This window comes from Octopus sinensis, linkage group LG2, assembly GCF_006345805.1.
Source record: "Octopus sinensis linkage group LG2, ASM634580v1, whole genome shotgun sequence".
NCBI classification, from domain to species: domain Eukaryota; kingdom Metazoa; phylum Mollusca; class Cephalopoda; order Octopoda; family Octopodidae; genus Octopus; species Octopus sinensis.
In genome coordinates this window covers 139131585-139150847 of record NC_042998.1, presented here as the reverse complement: position 1 = coordinate 139150847, position 19263 = coordinate 139131585, and the positions used below count along the sequence as shown (strand labels likewise).

General features: G+C 36.4%; 1 protein-coding gene and 1 long non-coding RNA gene across 4 annotated transcripts in view; one reads left to right on the top strand and one right to left on the bottom strand.

Moving 5' to 3' along the window:
• Nucleotides 1–2928: 2928 nt before the first annotated feature.
• Nucleotides 2929–13849, top strand: LOC118761692. The gene is made up of 2 exons (XR_004997569.1): nucleotides 2929–3411; nucleotides 13797–13849. It is a non-coding gene; the product is annotated as an uncharacterized LOC118761692 (long non-coding RNA).
• The window catches only part of LOC115232333 (target of Myb protein 1), a 139477-nt gene continuing 131528 nt past the window's right edge, over nucleotides 11315–19263 (bottom strand). For all 3 annotated transcript variants that reach the window (XM_029802162.2, XM_029802163.2, XM_029802164.2), the window contains one exon: nucleotides 11315–12468. In XM_029802162.2, coding sequence (XP_029658022.1) covers nucleotides 12314–12468 — 155 coding nt within the window. In that variant the 3' untranslated portion in view covers nucleotides 11315–12313. The remainder of the gene's footprint in view (nucleotides 12469–19263) is intronic.

Here is a 19263-nt window from a genome sequence, read left to right as displayed (position 1 = left end):
TACTGCTTGCATGGTTACTACAACTGGATGCCCTTCCTAATACTTTACAGGGTGTGCTGGTTGCTTTTACAACACAGATTTATGTATAACAATGTGTTTAGACGACTACTACACTTGGCAGAATATAATATAATTTTGAAAGGTACAAAGAACATTGTAATTCCTCTCTTTCAGTCTGGATTCCATTAAGAGGTACTCTCTGATTACAAAGGCTCAAGTAATTAACTAGTTATTACTGTTTCATCAGATATAAATGTTTAGTTGATTAGTTATAGCTGTTGTGAGGTTAGTGCTAGCGACTCTTAATGTGACCAGTACCTGAATATAAGGTCACTGTGTAGCTTGCAAGACAAAAGGTACCCTTTCAGCTCAGCAGGATTACAGTAGAGATTTATGTATGACAATGTGTTTGGATGATTACTACACTTGGCAGAGTACACACCATCTTATATCCATATTTCAGTGAAGTCTATCATACATGTACATTTAACATTCTAGACATGTACACAAATGGATCCTTGGTTTATAGTAAGTGAATTTGACTCAATTCTGAAAATTAAATGTTTTTAATGGATATGTGGCATGGCTATATAATCAAGATGATCACTTTCCAGCCATGTGGTTGGCACTTTAGGTCACACAGTGGGACTCAATTTGAGTCTTCTACTATGCTCTCAGTTTGACCTATGCTCTGTGAATGGATTTGATAGATGGGAAGTAGAAGAAATCCGAAAACGTGGTCAAAGTTTTGGTTGGAAAGATGGATAATTTTGTAGCTGACAGAGGGTTCTGGTTGGATATCTCTGGACAGCTTCCAGCAGACTGATATTGTAGACAATATGGGGTGTGCCAGACTGGAGATGCAAACTGTTAAAGTGGACTTAGATTCTTGAAGAATCTAAGTATTGCAGTGTTTGTGATTGAAGGATAGTAGAATTCTAAAACCTTGAAATTTTGTCTCTCAGTAGAACTTGTTCTAGTTTACTTCATTTTTTTTTTAGAAGTACTTTTGCTTTCTACATTGATGCGAGTGTGTTGTGTTGTGGTTAATAGGTAGAAGCTGTCACCTGAGTGGTTGTTGCAGTTGGTTTGGTGAGCTGTGTGTTGGTCATTTAGGATGTAAAGTGCCAGTTCAGTGGCAGAAAAACTTCAAAATGGTTTTAGAAGACTTCATGCATGAACCAACTGAGGGATTTTCAACATGGTCACTCAATTTTTTAGAAATACCAGTAAAATCTCTCTCAAATTACAGCTTCACTGTCTCAAGTATGGAGTGATTCAGTGAATGATATTGTCTTCAATATTCTTAAAAAGGTGTGCTGGTCATGGCTAGAATATTTTTGATTACTGGTTTGCTTAACCAAGATTTATTTAAAGCAGCATGATAACAATCATGTTCAAATCTAGGACAAATATGAAGGATACCATAGTCACATCCCTGTCATATGTTGTTTGAAAGTTTTATTCATATAATATGCTCCAAATTGATACATTGGCTGGAGCAAAGAAGTTTTGTTTTGGGAGTATATTCTACTATCACATTATCAGAAAAGTCATCTAAGTTCTCTGGGTGGCTCAGTATTGTCTAAAAGGAGCAGTGCTTTTTTGGAAATAGTATGTCTGGCACTGTACCTTCCAACTGCAGGATTAAAAAAAAAAAAGTTTGTAAACCCCTTTTTGAAAAGACTCTTAGATATCCATTAAACTTTGTGTAACCCTTGAAAGCCTTTTGATTTCAGAGTGATACACGTGTTGGGGATTTAATTTCATACTGCCACTAGCATTTCCTCCCCAAAGAAGTGTCAGACAATTTTTGGAAGCTTCAAGTCCTGGTGTTGATTTTACTTCTTGAGGAATAAAAGTTCTAGCAGGCACATGTTTCCAGAAAAGTGCAGCTTCATCAACATTGGGGACTTGCTCTGCTGTGTAGTCTACTTCAACTGCCCAGCATAATTATTAACAGTCTCTGTATCAGCACTTTCAGTTTCAACCGTCCCTTTTAGGTTGTGCAAATTCATGAACATATTAAAGCTTTCAAACCAGCCTTTACAGGGCTTTTCATTACAAGTTTCATCTTCCTTTTTCAGCAAATCATGTAAACTTTTGGCTCCTTTTTTAAATTTCTACCATTGTGTTTATCAGTACATTATGCCAATTCTGATCCTTGATCCATCACTCATGAGTCTTTCTGTTTTAAGTGTTACATTAAATCTATGGAAAAATAGTCTAGGCAGAGTAGCTTATTGAACACTTGACAATTTTCTCTCTCTTGTCACATATTGTTCCCACTGTTGATGTTGCAAGAATTAATGTTTTGGTATTATTATTTAGCTTTCGTCCCTCATCAAGTGTTTTTAAAACATCCAGTTTAATATCAGCATAATCGACTTTAGAGTTCCTTTTCACACTTAATCCTGTCATCTCATAGCTTCTTTCCAGGCATCGTAGATTGAAGGCAAATGCAACAGCAGCACTGATTAATTATCCACAACAAATCTATCATAAAAACACAAATGGCCCAGGAAAGACTGATCTACGAGAGCAAAAAATTGTCTTATTCCTATTGATGCAACAATGAAAGTAAGATGCAAAAATGAAGGACTGAGGAAGAGAAAGTACAAACACAAGTTAGTGGGTTGATAGTGGTGATTATGTGGGTTGCATTGAATTAGATGTTAGTGATGGTGGGTGGGTAATGTTGGTGTTGTGGTGGTCATATTGTTCTTGCTTACTGTATTCTTGTGGCTGTTTAGTTTGAAATCAATCCTTATAGACCTAAGATTAAAGAAATTTTATTCAACTTCTAAAATACATGAGGACATCACATTGTTTTTATTTGAAATGGATTGGCTTATCTACTTCATATTATATATTACTGTTGCTGTTTGTGTTGACGACAGAAATGCACATACACACACTATATATACTAACATTATGTACATAATATATGTGTGTAACGTGTTGATAGTTTTTCAAATCGTTAACTATATACTTTGATTTTAACTAAAATGCAAGTAGCCATTGAGCTACAAAGAAAGTGTAGTTTTAAATTGTTAACAACTTAAAACTATGTAATATGAGTTTCGATAACAACGTAATTACAGACCATATCCTGAAATTAATGGTCGTACTTTACAATTTCCTTTAGCTTGAAATCCTGTAACCTGAGATAGCTGTAACACGGGGGATGCCTGTAATTTGAACCAGAGTAATGTGAAGCTTGAAAAAACAAAAAAAACAAAACCCACTATGGGAAGCACTGATGACTTCCAATGGTAGACAAAGTGTTAAATGTTTTAAGCAGGTGTATTTTGCCTGCCAATCACAACATACTAGATAGCAAATTGTGTGGTTTGGCAGAGGTCTGCATTTGCTTAGAAACAAGAACAATTGGAAATAATAGAATGAAAGGTAAGTTCTTTTATTATTTAAGTGTAAACAACTTGCATAGTTGATCAAACTTAAAAAAAAACAAAACAAAACAAAACAAAAAAAACGTGAATGTCAAGGTAGATTGTTTCGTTTTTGATATAATTACAAAGATACCCTCAGTTCCTTCATGCAGACAAGACTTGAAAGTCATATTTTTAAACATCTCTTTTGGATAAAAGTATACATTTAATCGAATTTAGTAACATCACAATTGTCTTACATCTGAAGATTAATAGCAAAAATCTGTGAGGGAAAGTGGAAACATGGTTTATTTTTTAAAAATAAAATTCAGTAACTAAAATCACCATATTTGGACAATTAAATCCAGGAGAGTTTTAATTAGATACACGAAAAGATGATGATGATAATAATAATAATAATGATTGCAATTATTTTTTTTCTAAAATTATATTTTATTTCTGTAACTGAAAGTGCAGAAATTAAATGGTTATATTGTAATATTTTGATTACAGGATATATAATATTCTACAAAATATTAGCTTCAACTGAGGAACCTGGTCAGACCAAATTATATATATATATGCACACACCCAAACCTGACAGACCACACACACTGAAACATGCGAATGCCTGTTTGAATGAAAATGTGTGTATTTTATTATTGAATATACACACCCGACTTCACCAACTGAAGAGAGAAAACACAGGCTATATTAGCTAAATCACAATGAAACTCATTAACATTTTTTTTTTTTTTACATGATTGCAATAAAAGAACCTACATTAAAAGGGTGCAATTACTACAAAACTGTTTGCGATGGACTGTCTCCTGTTGATTCTAGTTTGGCAGCATAAAAGCCAACTTCAACCTTCATTATCATTCTTTCCTCCATCGTTTAATATTTCTAAGATATACATAAATATTGTCTAAAAATAATAAATTAAACTCAAAATATATTTTTGGTGGTTGGCAATAATAAAAGTGAGATGTTGTAAAGTTTAGAAGTTTAACTGGAATACTTTCCACAAAGTGTTACTGAAATTGTGTTATTCAGTGATGGCTAGTTTAATAACAAACAATAATTTCATTGACAGTGAAAAGTTGGGGGGAAATTTAAAACAAAAATACAAAAAAAAAGTCAACAAAATCAAAATAAATATTAAATGCAACCATCATTAATGTATCTGTTACTGAAGAAAATTTGACACAGCTTCAGAATATTATAGCATTCATGATAGATGACCTTTTACCTGTTCTGTTTAACACATATGTTATCAGTCTATACTAGGCGTGGGTAAACATTCTTGAGAAGTGAGCCACATAAGACATGGCCCATCAATAGGTGGGCCATATTATTAAAAAAAAAAAAAAAAAAATTCAAGGTAATTTTTATTTATTGGGCATGCTGTTCAGAAAGTCCTGCAGGCTGCACTTTGCCTATGACGAGTCTATTATAGTTTTTTTGCCATCCTATTGCTTTTATTTAAGGAAAACAATTTCAGTAAAGAGTGGGAGATGATAAAGGCCAGTGTCTTACAAATGCACTTCTAAGATATTGGTGGTGATGGTTGTTGAATGAAGCTTGATTTGCTTGAGTGGGATTAAATATTCTTGTCTTAAAGAGCAAGCCGATGTCTTAGCATTTAGGACAAAGAGAAAGAGAGATAGAAAAAAAATGCAAAAGTTACAAAACAAAATGTTTTTTGATCATTGAATTCATTTTAATTGCCAAGAGTAATTATGAAACAAAATAAATAACACACACAAATAAGATATAAGCAATAATATATGAAGACAATGGAACATCTTGGAGTAGTGAAAGCAGAAAAGAGGGGGGGGTTGAGAGATTCTTTTTGAAGCTGGTAGAAAAATAGAAGATAACTTGTTAAATTGAAAAGAAAACCTTCATTTAAGAAAGTTGACTTCAGGTTTTCTTTCAATTAACAATAATTTCATCAAACTGGAGTATTTTGGGTAACAGAGTTAGATTTCAGTAATTAATTCCATGTTATAAATAAACATGAAGAAATATTGTAAACTGACTTGAGTTTAAGTGAATAATGATTCTAACATCACTTGGCAGGTTTTCTGAGAATAGACAGGTTTATAACTTGCTGGGTGACTGCATTAGTGATTTAACACTACTCAGTGTTTGTCAACAGACAAGTGTTTAAGTAATAAGGTGAGTAGCCAAAATTTTCTTCCAAATCAAAATTATGTAAAACAAAGAAATATATTGCTTTTAGAAAAAGAAGGAAATCAGTCTTAAAAAATATTGCAGATGCTGTGACTAACACATCTATTATTATTATTATCATTTGAATTGTCAGATAAATTTATTAGTGTTTTTTCTCCCCAGCACTCCATCATCATCTGCATGAAAAGAGATATTTATTCAATTTCAAAAGCGATAAAAGTTGTAGAGGAAGAATGAAAAAAAAATAGTGTTAATTCTAATAATATTGGAAAGGATTAAACAAATGAATTCATCTGATAACTCAATATCTACTATATACAAAATATTTTGACTCCTGTGTATGTATATAGATTAATAACTACATACAACCTTCCTAATCTGTTAATTTAAAGGAAAAAAACCAAACCTTTTACTTCATATTGTAGCTTAAAGATATTTGATTAATCTAGAATCCATTCATTCTTAGATTTTTAGAAATAGTTTCTATTGCAGAGAATAAGCAACTGCATTTTTTAGTTTGATTCTGTTTAAGGTAATTTATTTTGAATAGATGATTTACATTTTACTGTAAGGAAATATGGTAATACTATAACATTCTGTTATATAATCTGTTGGTGGGTAAGATTCAGAGAAGCACTCTTATATGAATAGAATACAGTAGTCTATATAGTTTCATCCCAGGTTGAGCTTTCACAATGCTTTCTAAATTCAAATCTCATCAAAATTATCTTTGCTTTCCATCCTTTCATGGTTGATAAAAATGCCAGTCATGTATTGGGGTGAATATGTGTGTATGGCAGTGTCAGCCTACTCAGTTACTTATTTCCTAAATTTGTGGTTTTTATCTCAGATAGTATCATTATTTTGAAGTCACTTGTTGAAAACTGCAGTTTTAATTATTTTCCAGGCTAGAATGGGCTAGATGAATACATATCAATGCATTGTTTTATTTTACATGTTTTTAGGTGATGTTGGTTTCTAGAATGCTGCTGTTCTGTCATTTTACATACTTATGTGAGATAGTTCTACAACTGGAGCCTTTCCTGTTGCTAACCCTTACCTGTTTTTCAAGAAAGATATCTCTTATTCTACATGTCTCTGAAAGTTCGGTAGAAACCCAGAAGAAAATTTGTTTAAAGGAAAATTACAACAAATGTCACTGCATGTAGCTTAACAGTTTTTCAGAATGTACATACTTACACACATATGTAGGCATGTATGGATATATGTATATGATGGTCTTTCTACAGTTCTCATCTACCAAATTCACTCACAAAACATTGGTCAGCCTAAAGCTACAGTAGACACTTGCACAAAGTACCACACAGTGGAACTGAAACTGAAATTACATGGTTGAAGAGCAAACTTCTTAACCACAGTGTCTGTAATAGAAACGACTTCAAATAGAATTATCTAAAGCTATTAAAATTACTTTAAAAAAAAGGAACTTTATTTAGAGACAGGACCAATTTCTTCAAGGAAAGACATAAAACTGATATAAATAGCCTTGATGTTATACTGGACTAAATCACTCAAGAAGGATGAAGTGTAAAGTTGAGGTTTAAGAGCACTAGAAGACAGAACTGTAATGCAGCTAACAAGAAACTATAAGGTCTCGTTCTTTATCTTATGTACTGCTGCATCAACTCCAACAGCTTAAATATTAATGGTACCAAGACACAAATTAAGACTTACTTGAATCAAGGCCAGTGTAAACCTGAATGGGATGACTGGGTGTAGTTTTGGCACAACTGCATTGGTGATAGACCATTTGGCACTGAAGGTAGACACAGAGAGAGAGGAGGAGAAGGAGGGGAGAGACGTTGAGATATATCAAATATCGAGTTACTTCCCTTTATATGATACAAACGTGCTTCGACAGATTATTATTGCTGGTAAAGGAAAAAGTTCATCATCATCACTTAACGTCTATGGGTGGATGGTCAGACAGAATAAGACGGATTCAAACACTGCATTGTGCTCCGATATCTGCCTTGACATGGTTTCTACAGAGCCAGATGCTGAATCTAATGCTAACTACTTTGCCACATGTAATTAGGTGCTTTATTTTTTTTATACATAAGCACAGCACTAGTGAGGTCACCATGACATTTGCAAGATTAAGATCTCCTTTGACTAACTGAGGCTACACTAGAAGAGAGGGAGGTGACTTTTTTTTTTGCAAGAGGATAAGGGGTTAAAGGGTGAGAAAATGAGCTAGAAAAGAACTTGTTTCTTGCTGTAGAAAAGCTATATGACTACTCACATTACTGATGAAAGTGTGTCCAGGGTGAAGCTAGGAAGGAAAAAAATATCCAAAATTGTAATTCTATTTAGTTTTCCATGTAGTATTTATAAGCATCCTTATATTTCTCTACTTTCTGCTGTGCTTGAAGTTCAACTAAATATAACCAATTATGAAGAATAGACAACAAAATTGTTTCAACACCAGAATGTCCTACATCAAGCAAGTTTTGTATAAAATCAGTGGCATAGGAATGTCCCTAACTAGATTTTGCCTGCTATTTTATTGACACCAGTAGGATCCAATCCAAGACTGCAAAGCGACAATAAATATAGCATGAAGTATTCAATCTGATACTTCATCTCTTCTGCCACAACACATTTTAATAAATAAATGATAACAATAATCTGTTTAATTTTGAGGTTTATCAATATCACCAACCCTAGAATTTGAGGGATACTTTATTTTAATGACTCTGAAGGAGTGAAAGTCAACATTGACTTCAGTGGGATTTGAATTCAGAAAGTAAAGAACAGGACAGCTCACCACATTTTAATAATAATGATGACAATAATCCTTTCTACTGTAGGCATAAGGCCTGAAACTTTGGTGGGATGGGGTAAGTTGATTACATTGACCCCAGGGCCCAGATAGTTTATTTTATCAACCCTGAAAGGATAAAAAGATATGTTGACCTTGGTGAAATCTGAACAAAGAATGTAAACTGAGAAGAAATGCCAGGAAGCATTTTGTCTAACACAAAAGTCAAAACAAGCAGCAACAAAATTTGAACTCAGGACGTAAAGAGCTGGAAAAAATACTGCAAGGTATTTCTTGGAATGCTCTAACTTCTCTTACATAATGATGTAGATACTAACTGTCAAGAATAAAAATTAGTTAAATATTAATTAAGTTTTCAAACATGTGAAGGGATAAAACCTATACATCACTTTATAAACTTTTTTGTAAATGTCAAAAACAGAAAAAAGCATCATGCCTAATGGCAAAATTAATAGTTAAAAAAATTATAATTCCCTTTTCATTATTTAGTATTTTTCTTGGTTTATTTTATTTTATTTAAAAGAAAAAATACATTTTTATATCATTAATTCTGTAAAAGTGAAATACTATTTATAGAAGTAGCGCTAATGACATATAAATTAAACTTTACGATACGAAATGGAAGCTAAATATTGTCTTTGGCATATTAATTAAATCACCATTCCTGATAAAGCTCACTTTTTCTTCTTGTTCTTTACACACACACACACACACATATACACATGCGTGTATATGTTATTTTTTTAGTTCATGCAACATTTATTGTATCTCCTGTCACAAAAGGTTTTATTTTTAAACAATCTTTTTGAAAGAAACAATAAAACTGAGTTAGTGGAGAAGTGATGATTTAAGTGTATTCTCAGAGCATAACAAGGAACCAAAGAGATTATGTTAGTTCTATATCTGGGTGATATAAAGGATAATGATAGACTCCAGACAAAACTTCAAGATGGAATACCAAAGAAAAACTAATGAAGGGCTGTTAATAGTTTTGATTCTTGCTGTAAATAATGTAGTGCAGCAAGCAACACAAACAAATAAAAGAAAGCAAATGAAAGATTGTGGGGTAAAATAAAAAGAGAAAAATCTAATAGAACTGGATTAAAAATAAATTAATAAGACATATTTAAATAACAATGCTGTTAGCTGGCGTTTTTCCTGTCTTCAATAAACATGGAACTTTTATCAATAAGTTTCATTTATCCATTGATGGCATTACTTCATATTATATATATATATATTATATATATATATATATAAGGATCCAAAGTGAAGAAAGATTGTTAAGAATATCGTAGTGGAGAAGACAACTGCAAGGTCAATCCAACAGTTTAAAATAATAATAGTGGTGGTTTAAAATTTTGGTACAAGGCCAGTAGCTTTAGAGGCAGGAATAGCTCAATTACATTGCCACCTGCCTCCTACCCTTCTCCTGTGCTCAACTGGTACTTACTTTATCAACCTTGAAAGGATAAATGACAAAGTTGACTTCAGCAGGATTTGAGCTCAGAATGTAAAGAGCCAGAAGAAATGTCACTAAACATTTTGTCTGGCATGCTAACTATTCTGCCTGCTCACTGCCTTAATATTAATAATCCTTTCTATTAAAAGTGAAAGCCTGAAATTTTGGGGGAAGAAGGGCTAGTTGATTATATCAACCTTAGTGTTCATCTGGTATTTATTTTATCAACATTGAAAGGATGAAAGGTAAAGCTGACCGTGGTGGAATTTGAACTCAGAATGTAAAACCAAAAGAAATGCTGCCAAGCATTTTGCCCAATGTGCTAACTACTCTACCAGCTGGCAGCAATAATAATAAGCCTTTCTGCTTGAAATTTTATGGGAGCAGGCTAATTGATTAGATCAACCCCACTGTGCAACCGTTACCTATTTCATCGACTCAAAAGGAGGAAAGGCAAAATTAACCTTGATGAAATTTGCACTCAAAATGTAAAGATGGACAAACTTGCCCCATTCTTAATAACAACAGTAATATAGGAAATAGGACACATCTTCCCTTATCTTGTATCTGTCAAGAGTAATTGGGTAATATGTTTGTAACAAAACATCTGATACGCACTTTCTTCAGACAAAGAGAAGGAAATGGGTAAGAGAAAAATATGAAAAAATAAAAAAAGAAAGAAAGAGGGTTTATAGTAATAAGAGCTGATCAGCGTACAGCATAATGAAAATAAAAAAGGCTTGTTTTGCTTTGATTGTAAGTAGGTTTAAATTACTATTGACTCAAATAGTATTTTTTTTTTTTGTTGCATTCTATTTTTCTCTTTTATTGCATTACTCTCCACTGGCAAGGCTCAACGGAGATTACATGATGGTTTCATTAATATTGGCTTCTCTCTTTCTTCTCATCCTTCAGTGACATTCAGCAATGCAAATGGTGCAGAAAAGAGGGATGAAAGGGGAGGTAATAAAGTTAATAGGAAGTGAGGAGAAATACGATAGCTTTCAATGGCACAAGACCCGAAATTTGTAAAAAGTGGGTATTACAGTTAAATGGATTGACTTAAAATATATAATTACTGGTATGTATTTCATTGAATTAAACTACGGGGGTAAAGGGATAAAACTAAACACCTCAACGCATTTAGTCTAGCACTCTACTGCTTCTGTTACTCCACTGCAATAATAATAATAATAATAATAATAATCCTTTCTAATATAAGCACAAGGTCTTAATTTTGGGGAGTGGGAGTGGGCTAGTCGATTATATCAACCCCTAGCTCAACTGGTATTTATTTCATCGACCCTGAAAGAATGAAAGGCAAAGTCAACCTTGGTGGAATTTGAACTCAGAAGTTTAAGCTGGAAGAAATGCTGCTAAGCATTTTGTCCAGCAGGCTAATGATTCTGCCAGCTTGCTGTCTTAATAATAATAATAATAATAACAGTTTTTCTGATTTAGGCACAAGGCCTGCAATTTTGAGGGGACCTGAGTTTAGTCAATTCTGTTGACCCCAGTATTTGGCTGGTACTTTATTTTATTAACCCTGGAAGGAAGAAAGGCAAAGTTAACCTTGATAGAATTTGAACTTAGAATGTAAAGACGGACAAAATGCTGCTGAGCATTTCGTCTGTCATGCTAACATTTCTGCCAGCTCACTGTCTTAATAATAATAATAATGATAATAGTAATAATAATATTTTGAGTAAAATCATTGTAAGAACAAGTGATGTTAGCTGTTATGTGTTGATCTACCTGCATAAGTGTGTGTGTATGTATGTGTGTGTGTATATGTGGTGAGAGAAGGAAAGAAAGAGAAATATGTATGTAAAAAAAAAAAAGAAAGAAAAAAACAGGAGCAGGTGTTATGTGCTTGTTATGTACATGTGTGTGCATGAAGACAAATTTTTTTTGTCTTAGAAAGGTAACTGTCATTACATTTGAATGTATGTACACGTGTGTGCATAAAGATAGAAATTTTCTTATTGTCTTAGAATGTGACTATTATCACGTCAGGATGTTATTCTATGCAAGCACATTTTGGGTTGTGGATGTGTAGGTGTGCTTAGCGGAAGAAGAAGTCTTAACACACACACACAGAAAGTATTTTCTTCACCTACCCCTCCCCTCTCTCACCAAAATTGGTACATTTTAGATGACTGTTCTGAATTCTGTTAGATAAAAAAAAAAAAAAGATATGAAGCCTCAACCTGGTACGACTATTATAGCCATCATCCAGCAATATATTATATATATGTGTGTGTGTGTGTATGTATATATATATATATATACATACATATATATATATACATACATATATATATATATATATGCACATGCATATATATATATGCACATGCATATATATATATACATTATAAAGAATGTCTGTGCCTCATGTCTTCAGCTATCAGGATACAGCGGTAGTTACAGATAGAGGCCAGTTGCTTTTTCTCATAGAGCAAACAGTGGACTGTCATCATCGTCTTTCTGCAACTGGCGTCGAGGGTTGACAATGGGTGGCTGTGATGTAGAACCAGCAGTACTTGCAGAAATTGTTGGTAAATTATCAGCAGCAGCTGCCCGCTCTTGAAGGAATTTGTCAAACTCTGCAAGACAGACAAAGTACATATTGATATATATATATTTATACAATATACTCAATTCAAGCATTTCTTACAATCCAAAATAGGCAAAAAGGACGGGCTAGTGACACATTAAGGCTATGTCAGGGAAGAAGTCGAAAAATAAGTCTCTACATCACCAAACAAATTTGAGTTGGAATAAACTGAGAGAGACAGCCATCCATTTTTGTGTAAAATATTCACATACATCACCCTTTTATTTATCTGAATTCATGCTTTTGGTCTATTTCAGTTTTGATCTTTAATTATGCAAATTATAGTGGCAAAAAATTATTAGTAGCTCTTTCTCTTTATGTTACAATCTTTATCAGTTGATCAAAGCAGGCTAGAGTAGATTCGGTTATGCCTATGAAGTCTAATATCTGAAACTTGTGCACAATTGTCTCTTGTTTGCAAACAAAGATCAGACTCCTCTTTCACTATCAAGCATGTAAATCAACTTAGATTTATTCTTAATGTCATGACATTATCTCCCTTTTTCTTTGGAGGAGTGCTAACAATTGAAGCTAGAATTTTGCCTTTTTCGCCAACCCATTTTTTTTTTAAAGTCTTTTAGTCAGGAGGAAAAGTGGTATATATAAGACCTTCAAGACTAGTGGAATGCAGGAAGACTAGTGTTCCAAAACCAGCTATATGATTTGAATACTTTCAACAAAGTAGACTCTACTAAAAACACCCAAGATTAAGTTTCCTCCATCCAGATTAAAGTCTAGAGGGAAATTTCACTCATGATATTTATGCACAAGTTGTTCAGCACATCACGCTTTTAACTTAATAATCATTCTAGATTAGTTTTTTTGATTTTGGTTTGCAAGATTCTTGATGTAAATTGATGTGTATTGAAATACAGGAAGGTCATTATGCTAATAATAAGCAACACATACCTATTATATTTCATTTATATTACTAGTAATTTATTTAATATTTAACCAATTAATTAGAGACAGGAGTAGAGAGAAAATGCCATTGATGAGATTGCAAATGGTGATGAAAGGATATTGACAAACCTAGCTGATTGATTGACTAACAATCAAACAATCAATTAGTTAGACTATTAACCACAGTGTACGTGTTTATTACTGGTATAAAAACCTACCTAAAATACAATAATATTATAGATAATCTTGTAGAGAAATGATAAAATAAAAGAAAAAATATCATGATGAAATTATATTGTAGAAAAAGTAGATTGGTTGTGTGAGGTACAATTGATTACATGGTAATAAACTCTAAACGTGTTATAGTCCTTGTGTTTTGTCTCAATACTACATATGCTATTCTCTTCATTTCAGACTGAATGGGAAAAAGTGCCATTTCAGCCATTGCAATGATCGATTTAAAAAAAAAAAAAAGGAAAAAAAACTGAGTCATTCTTGGGAATAACAGTTATATATAAGGCCTCTATTAGTCAGTGTTGGCTCTGTATCTGCACATATTAAGTTCATGCAAAATTTGTTATATCTCCTGTCTCAAAAGGTTTTATTTTTAAACAATCTTTTTGAAAGAAACAATAAAACTGAGTTAGTGGAGAAGTGATGATTTAAGTGTATTCTCAGAAGATAACAAGGAACCAAAGTGATTATGCTAGTTCTACATCTGGGTGATATAAAAGGTCACAGTGAACTCTAGATAAAACGTCAAGTTGGAATACCAAAGAAGAACTAACATCATCATCATCATCATCATCGTTTAACGTCCGTTCTCCATGCTAGCATGGGTTGGACGGTTCGACCGGGGTTCTGGGAAGCCAGAAGGCTGCACCAGGCTCCAGTCTAATCTGGCAATGTTTCTACAGCTGGATGCCCTTCCTAACGCCAACCACTCCGTGAGTGTAGTGGGTCCTTTTTACGTGCCACCTGCACAGGTGCCAGGCGAGGCTGGCAACGGCCACGGTCAGACTGGTGTATTTTATGTGCCACCGGCACGGAAGCCAGTCGAGGCGGTGCTGGCATCGGCCACGAGTCGGATAGTGCTTTTTACGTACCACCAGACCAGGGATCCTGGCTGGTTCAATTCGATTTCGATTTCGCTTGCCCCAACATGTCTTCACAAGCAAAGGGGGTTGGCATGGGTGCCTGTCGTACGGTCGCATTGGAGTATTTTACGTGCCACGGCCACGAGTCGGATAGTGCTTTTTACGTACTACCAGACCAGGGATCCTGGCTGGTTCAATTCGATTTCGATTTCGCTTGCCCCAACATGTCTTCACAAGCAAAGGGGGTTGGCATGGGTGCCTGTCGTACGGTCGCATTGGAGTATTTTACGTGCCACGGCCACGAGTCGGATAGTGCTTTTTACGTACCACCAGGCCAGGGATCCTGGCTGGTTCAATTCGGTTTCGCTTGCCCCAACATGTCTTCGCAAGCATGGGGTGTTGGCATGGGTGTCTGTCGTCGGATGAGGTTCTATATCGACTTTGCTTGCCTCAACAGGTCTTTGTGTCCAAGGGAGGAAAGGCATTCATAAGTGGGCTGGGCTCACTTGTCCTGCCTGGTCTTCTCACGTACAGAATATTTCCAAAGGTCTCAGTCGCTGGTCATTTCCTCAGTGAGGCCTAAAGTTCGAAGGTCGTGCTTCACCACCTCGTCCCAGGTTTTCCTGGGTCTACCTCTTCCACGGGTTCCCTCAACTGCTAGGGATTGGCACTTTCTCACACACCTATCTTCATCCATTCTCGCCACATGACCATACCAGCGCAATCGTCTCTCTTGCACACCACAACTGATGCTTCTTAGGTACAACATTTCTCTCAAGGTGCTAACGCTCTGTCGAGTATGTACACTAACATTACACATCCATCGGAGCATACTGGCTTCATTCCTCACGAGCTTACGCATGTCCTCAGCAGTCACGGCCCATGTTTCGCTGCCATGTAGCATGGCTGTTCGTACACACGCATCATACAGTCTGCCTTTTACTCTGAGCGAGAGGCCTTTAGTCACCAGCAGAGGTAAGAGCTCCCTAAACTTTGCCCAGGCTATTCTTATTCTAGCAGTTACACTTTCAGCGCACCCACCCCCACTACTGACTTGGTCACCTAGATAACGGAAGCTATCAACTACTTCTAGTTTTTCCCCCTGGAAAGTGACGGAAGTTGTTTTCTGCAGATTTTCGGAGGTTAATGCTCCCGAGCATCTGCCACATACAAAAACTATCTTCCCAGTTAGCCTACCTTTGACATTGCTGCACCTCTTATGTGTCCATAGCTTACACTGGGTACATCTTATAGAGTTTCTACCTACACCTTTTCTACAGATCGAGCAGGGCCATCTTCCTGAAGATATTTGTGGATTGTCTACCTTCCTACTTATTAGTACTTTGGTTTTAGCTAGGTTGACTCTAAGGCCCCTTGATTCTAAACCCTCCTTCCACACCTGGAACTTCTCCTCCAGTTCTGATAGTGACTCAGCAATAAGAGCAAGGTCGTCAGCGTAGAGGAGCTCCCAGGGACAGCCTGTCTTGAATTCCTCCGTAATTGCCTGGAGTACTATGATAAATAGGAGGGGGCTGAGTACCGAACCCTGGTGGACCCCAACCTCTACTTTGAATTCTTCTGTGTACATGTTGCCAACCCTAACCTTACTTACGGCATCTCTGTACATGGCTTGCACAGTCCTCACCAGCCATTCATCTATCCCTAGTTTCCTCATTGACCACCAGATAAGGGATCGGTGGACCCTATCAAAAGCTTTCTCCATGTCAACGAAAGCCAGGTACAGGGGCTTATCTTTGGCTAGGTATTTCTCCTGCAGCTGCCTTACCAGGAATATAGCATCAGTGGTACTTTTCCCTGGCACGAACCCAAACTGCATCTCATCTAAACTAACTCTCTCTCTAATTAGTTGGGCTATGACCCTCTCCGTAACCTTCATTACTTGATCCAACAGCTTGATACCTCTGTAATTATTTGTATCTAGGGCATCACCTTTACCTTTGTAGCAGTTGACTAGTATGCTGCTGCACCAGTCATTGGGTATGACTCCTTCGTGTATCACCTGGTTGACTAGGTTATAGCCGACACTGCCAGATATTTTGAGCATCTCTGCAGTAATTTCTGATGGGCCTGGGGCTTTCCCTGTCTTCATGCTTCTAATTGCCTTAGCTACCACGGAACTATCAACTCGGATAGCTGGTCCCTCTGTAGGGTCAACATTCGGCAGACTCTCTTTATCCCATTCATTTTCCTCATTCAGCAACCTTTCATAGTGGCGTCTCCAAGCTTCTCTCTTTGCATCCTCATTTAGCGCAAGTGAACCATCCTCCATGCGAACACATTTCTCTCCTACCACATCACGATTCTCTCTCACACACTGTCTTGCAACACGAAATACCTCAAGTCTTTCATCCTCACGGCGCAGGACATTGGCAAATTTTCTCTTATCTGCTTCCCCTCTGGCTAGATAGACCTGTCTCCTAGCTTCCCTTCTGGCAGTCTGATACCCTTCCCTGCTACCACCGTTCTTCCAGGCCTTCCAAGCCTGTTTCTTTTGTCTAATAGCCCTGTCAACAATATTGTTCCACCACCACGTTATTTTGGGTCTTAAGGGGACTTTGCACCAGCCACAGATCTGGTCAGCGGCTTTCAGCAGGTTGTCCCTCAGAAACGTCCAGTTGTCTTCTACCCCATGTGTAGCTATACCCCCTTCCACTTCGTCAAAGGCTTCAAGTAACATATCTCTAAATCTCTGTCCATTCGCAGGGTCTTTAAGCTTCCAGACCCTTCTTCTCCATGTTGGTCGTCTTCTAGTCGCCCTCTTAGTCCTGATCCTAAAGTCACTAACTACCAGTCTATGTTGTGGGGTGCATTCTTCGCCTGGGAAGGTTTTGACATTTATAAGCAGCCATCTTTCCCTTTTTCTGGCAAGGATGTAGTCGATTTGGCTAGTATGCCGGCCCGATCGGTAGGTGACCAGGTGGCTTGTTGGTTTCCTGAAGTTAGTGTTGCAGACCATAAGACTATTCGCATCGCAGAACTCCAGCAGCCTGGTTCCCTCCTCGTTGCGGGAACCATAACCGTAGCCTCCATGTACGCCATGGAAGCCCCCAGCATGTCGTCCAACATGCCCATTGAAATCACCAGCCACAAAGAGAAGGTCCCTGTCGTTCGTCAATGAGGTGGTCTGCAGTAGGGTGTCATAGAAACTGTCTTTCTGTCCATCGGGTAGCCCTGGCTGAGGGGCATAGGCCGATATAATGGTTGCTAATCTATTATGAAGCACTATTCTAATCTTAAGTATTCTGTCACTTACTCTGATTACCTCAATTACTCTATCTATCCATTTCTCAGCGATAAGTATACCCACGCCACCAACCCCGTCAGTGTTCCCTGCCCAGAAAATCTTGTACCTGTGTTCCTTGCCTGTGAGGACCCTAGCAGATCCTCCTCTCCACCTTATTTCTTGCATACAACATACATCAACACGTCTCCGTTCAAGCATCTCGACTATCTCGCCAGACCTACCTTTCAGTGTGCCCACCATGAGGGTGTGGGAGGTGTGGGCCTCTGAGACCCTGGGATGAGGGACAGCAGTGTTATGTACCTGAAAAGAAAGCTTGCATTTGCCAGATATCATACTGAGACTCTAGACTACAACCTGCATAAATTTCACAGTTTTTGCGCTATATGATCACAATAAACCCTACATAGGGGTGCGGGGGGGGGGTCAAGAAAGATAGAAAACAGAAACTTCCGGTTCTGGTGGATGGGTGGGAGGGCGGGGTCACCTCGAAGGAACAACAGGTTTTAAGTTAATACGTAGGGAATTTTCTGCGACAGAAATTACTGAACATCTAGAAACTTCGGGGTTCGAGTAAAACATAATATAAATAGGAGAGAGAGAGAGTATTGTAGTGAATTCTGGGAATGGAATAATAACGGGATGACACTGAAATTAAAGGAGGAATTTAAAATGCATGACAGACAGGAAGCCATGCATACAAGATGGCGAAATAAATAATAGAGAAACGGGATTTAGAGTTACGAATCAACGCTTAAAAAATGAATATGAATGACAGGTTGTAAGTTAAATTCGCTTAGCTGGTCATTTTTCGAGTCAGTGTTTTGTCAGCAAGATGTAGAATCGAGAAGAGGGACGAGATAAATCGAACACTGTTTTGATTCTTGCTGCAAACAATGTAGTGTGGCAAGCAGCACAAACAAATAAAAGAAAGCAAATGAAAGATTGTAGAGCAAAATAAAAAGAGAAAAATCTAATAGAACCGGATTTTTGTGGTTATTCAAATAATTTCTGCTGTTAATTTTCCACAATTTTCATGTATATGCAGACCTGTGCAGTTCATACATGCAAGTCTCCTCGTATCACATCATTGGTGTTTATTCAAGGGAAAGGCCACTGACTTGGGCCGATACAGCTTGATGTCAGTATCATTGCAAATATTATTGTCAGAATGTAAAGAGCCAGAACAGATGCTGCAAGATATCTTTCTTTATCATTTCACAGTTTTGCTAGTCAATGGATGAAAGGTAATTATTGTTGACCTCAACAGGATTTGAACTTAGAACACAAAATCAAATTAAATGCTGTAAGACATTCCATCCCACACTCTAACACTGTTACCAGTTTGCTGACTTGAATAACAATTAAGTCAGTATTTTTACTTAATCCCAAGTTTGTTATGTACTAAAATTGTTAAGACAACAATCCCATCATTTGAAAAGTAACATATAAAACAAAGAAGTAAGTAGAAATGTGAATGGAAACAGTTGAAAAAATGTTTCATATTAACAGTAGAAATATG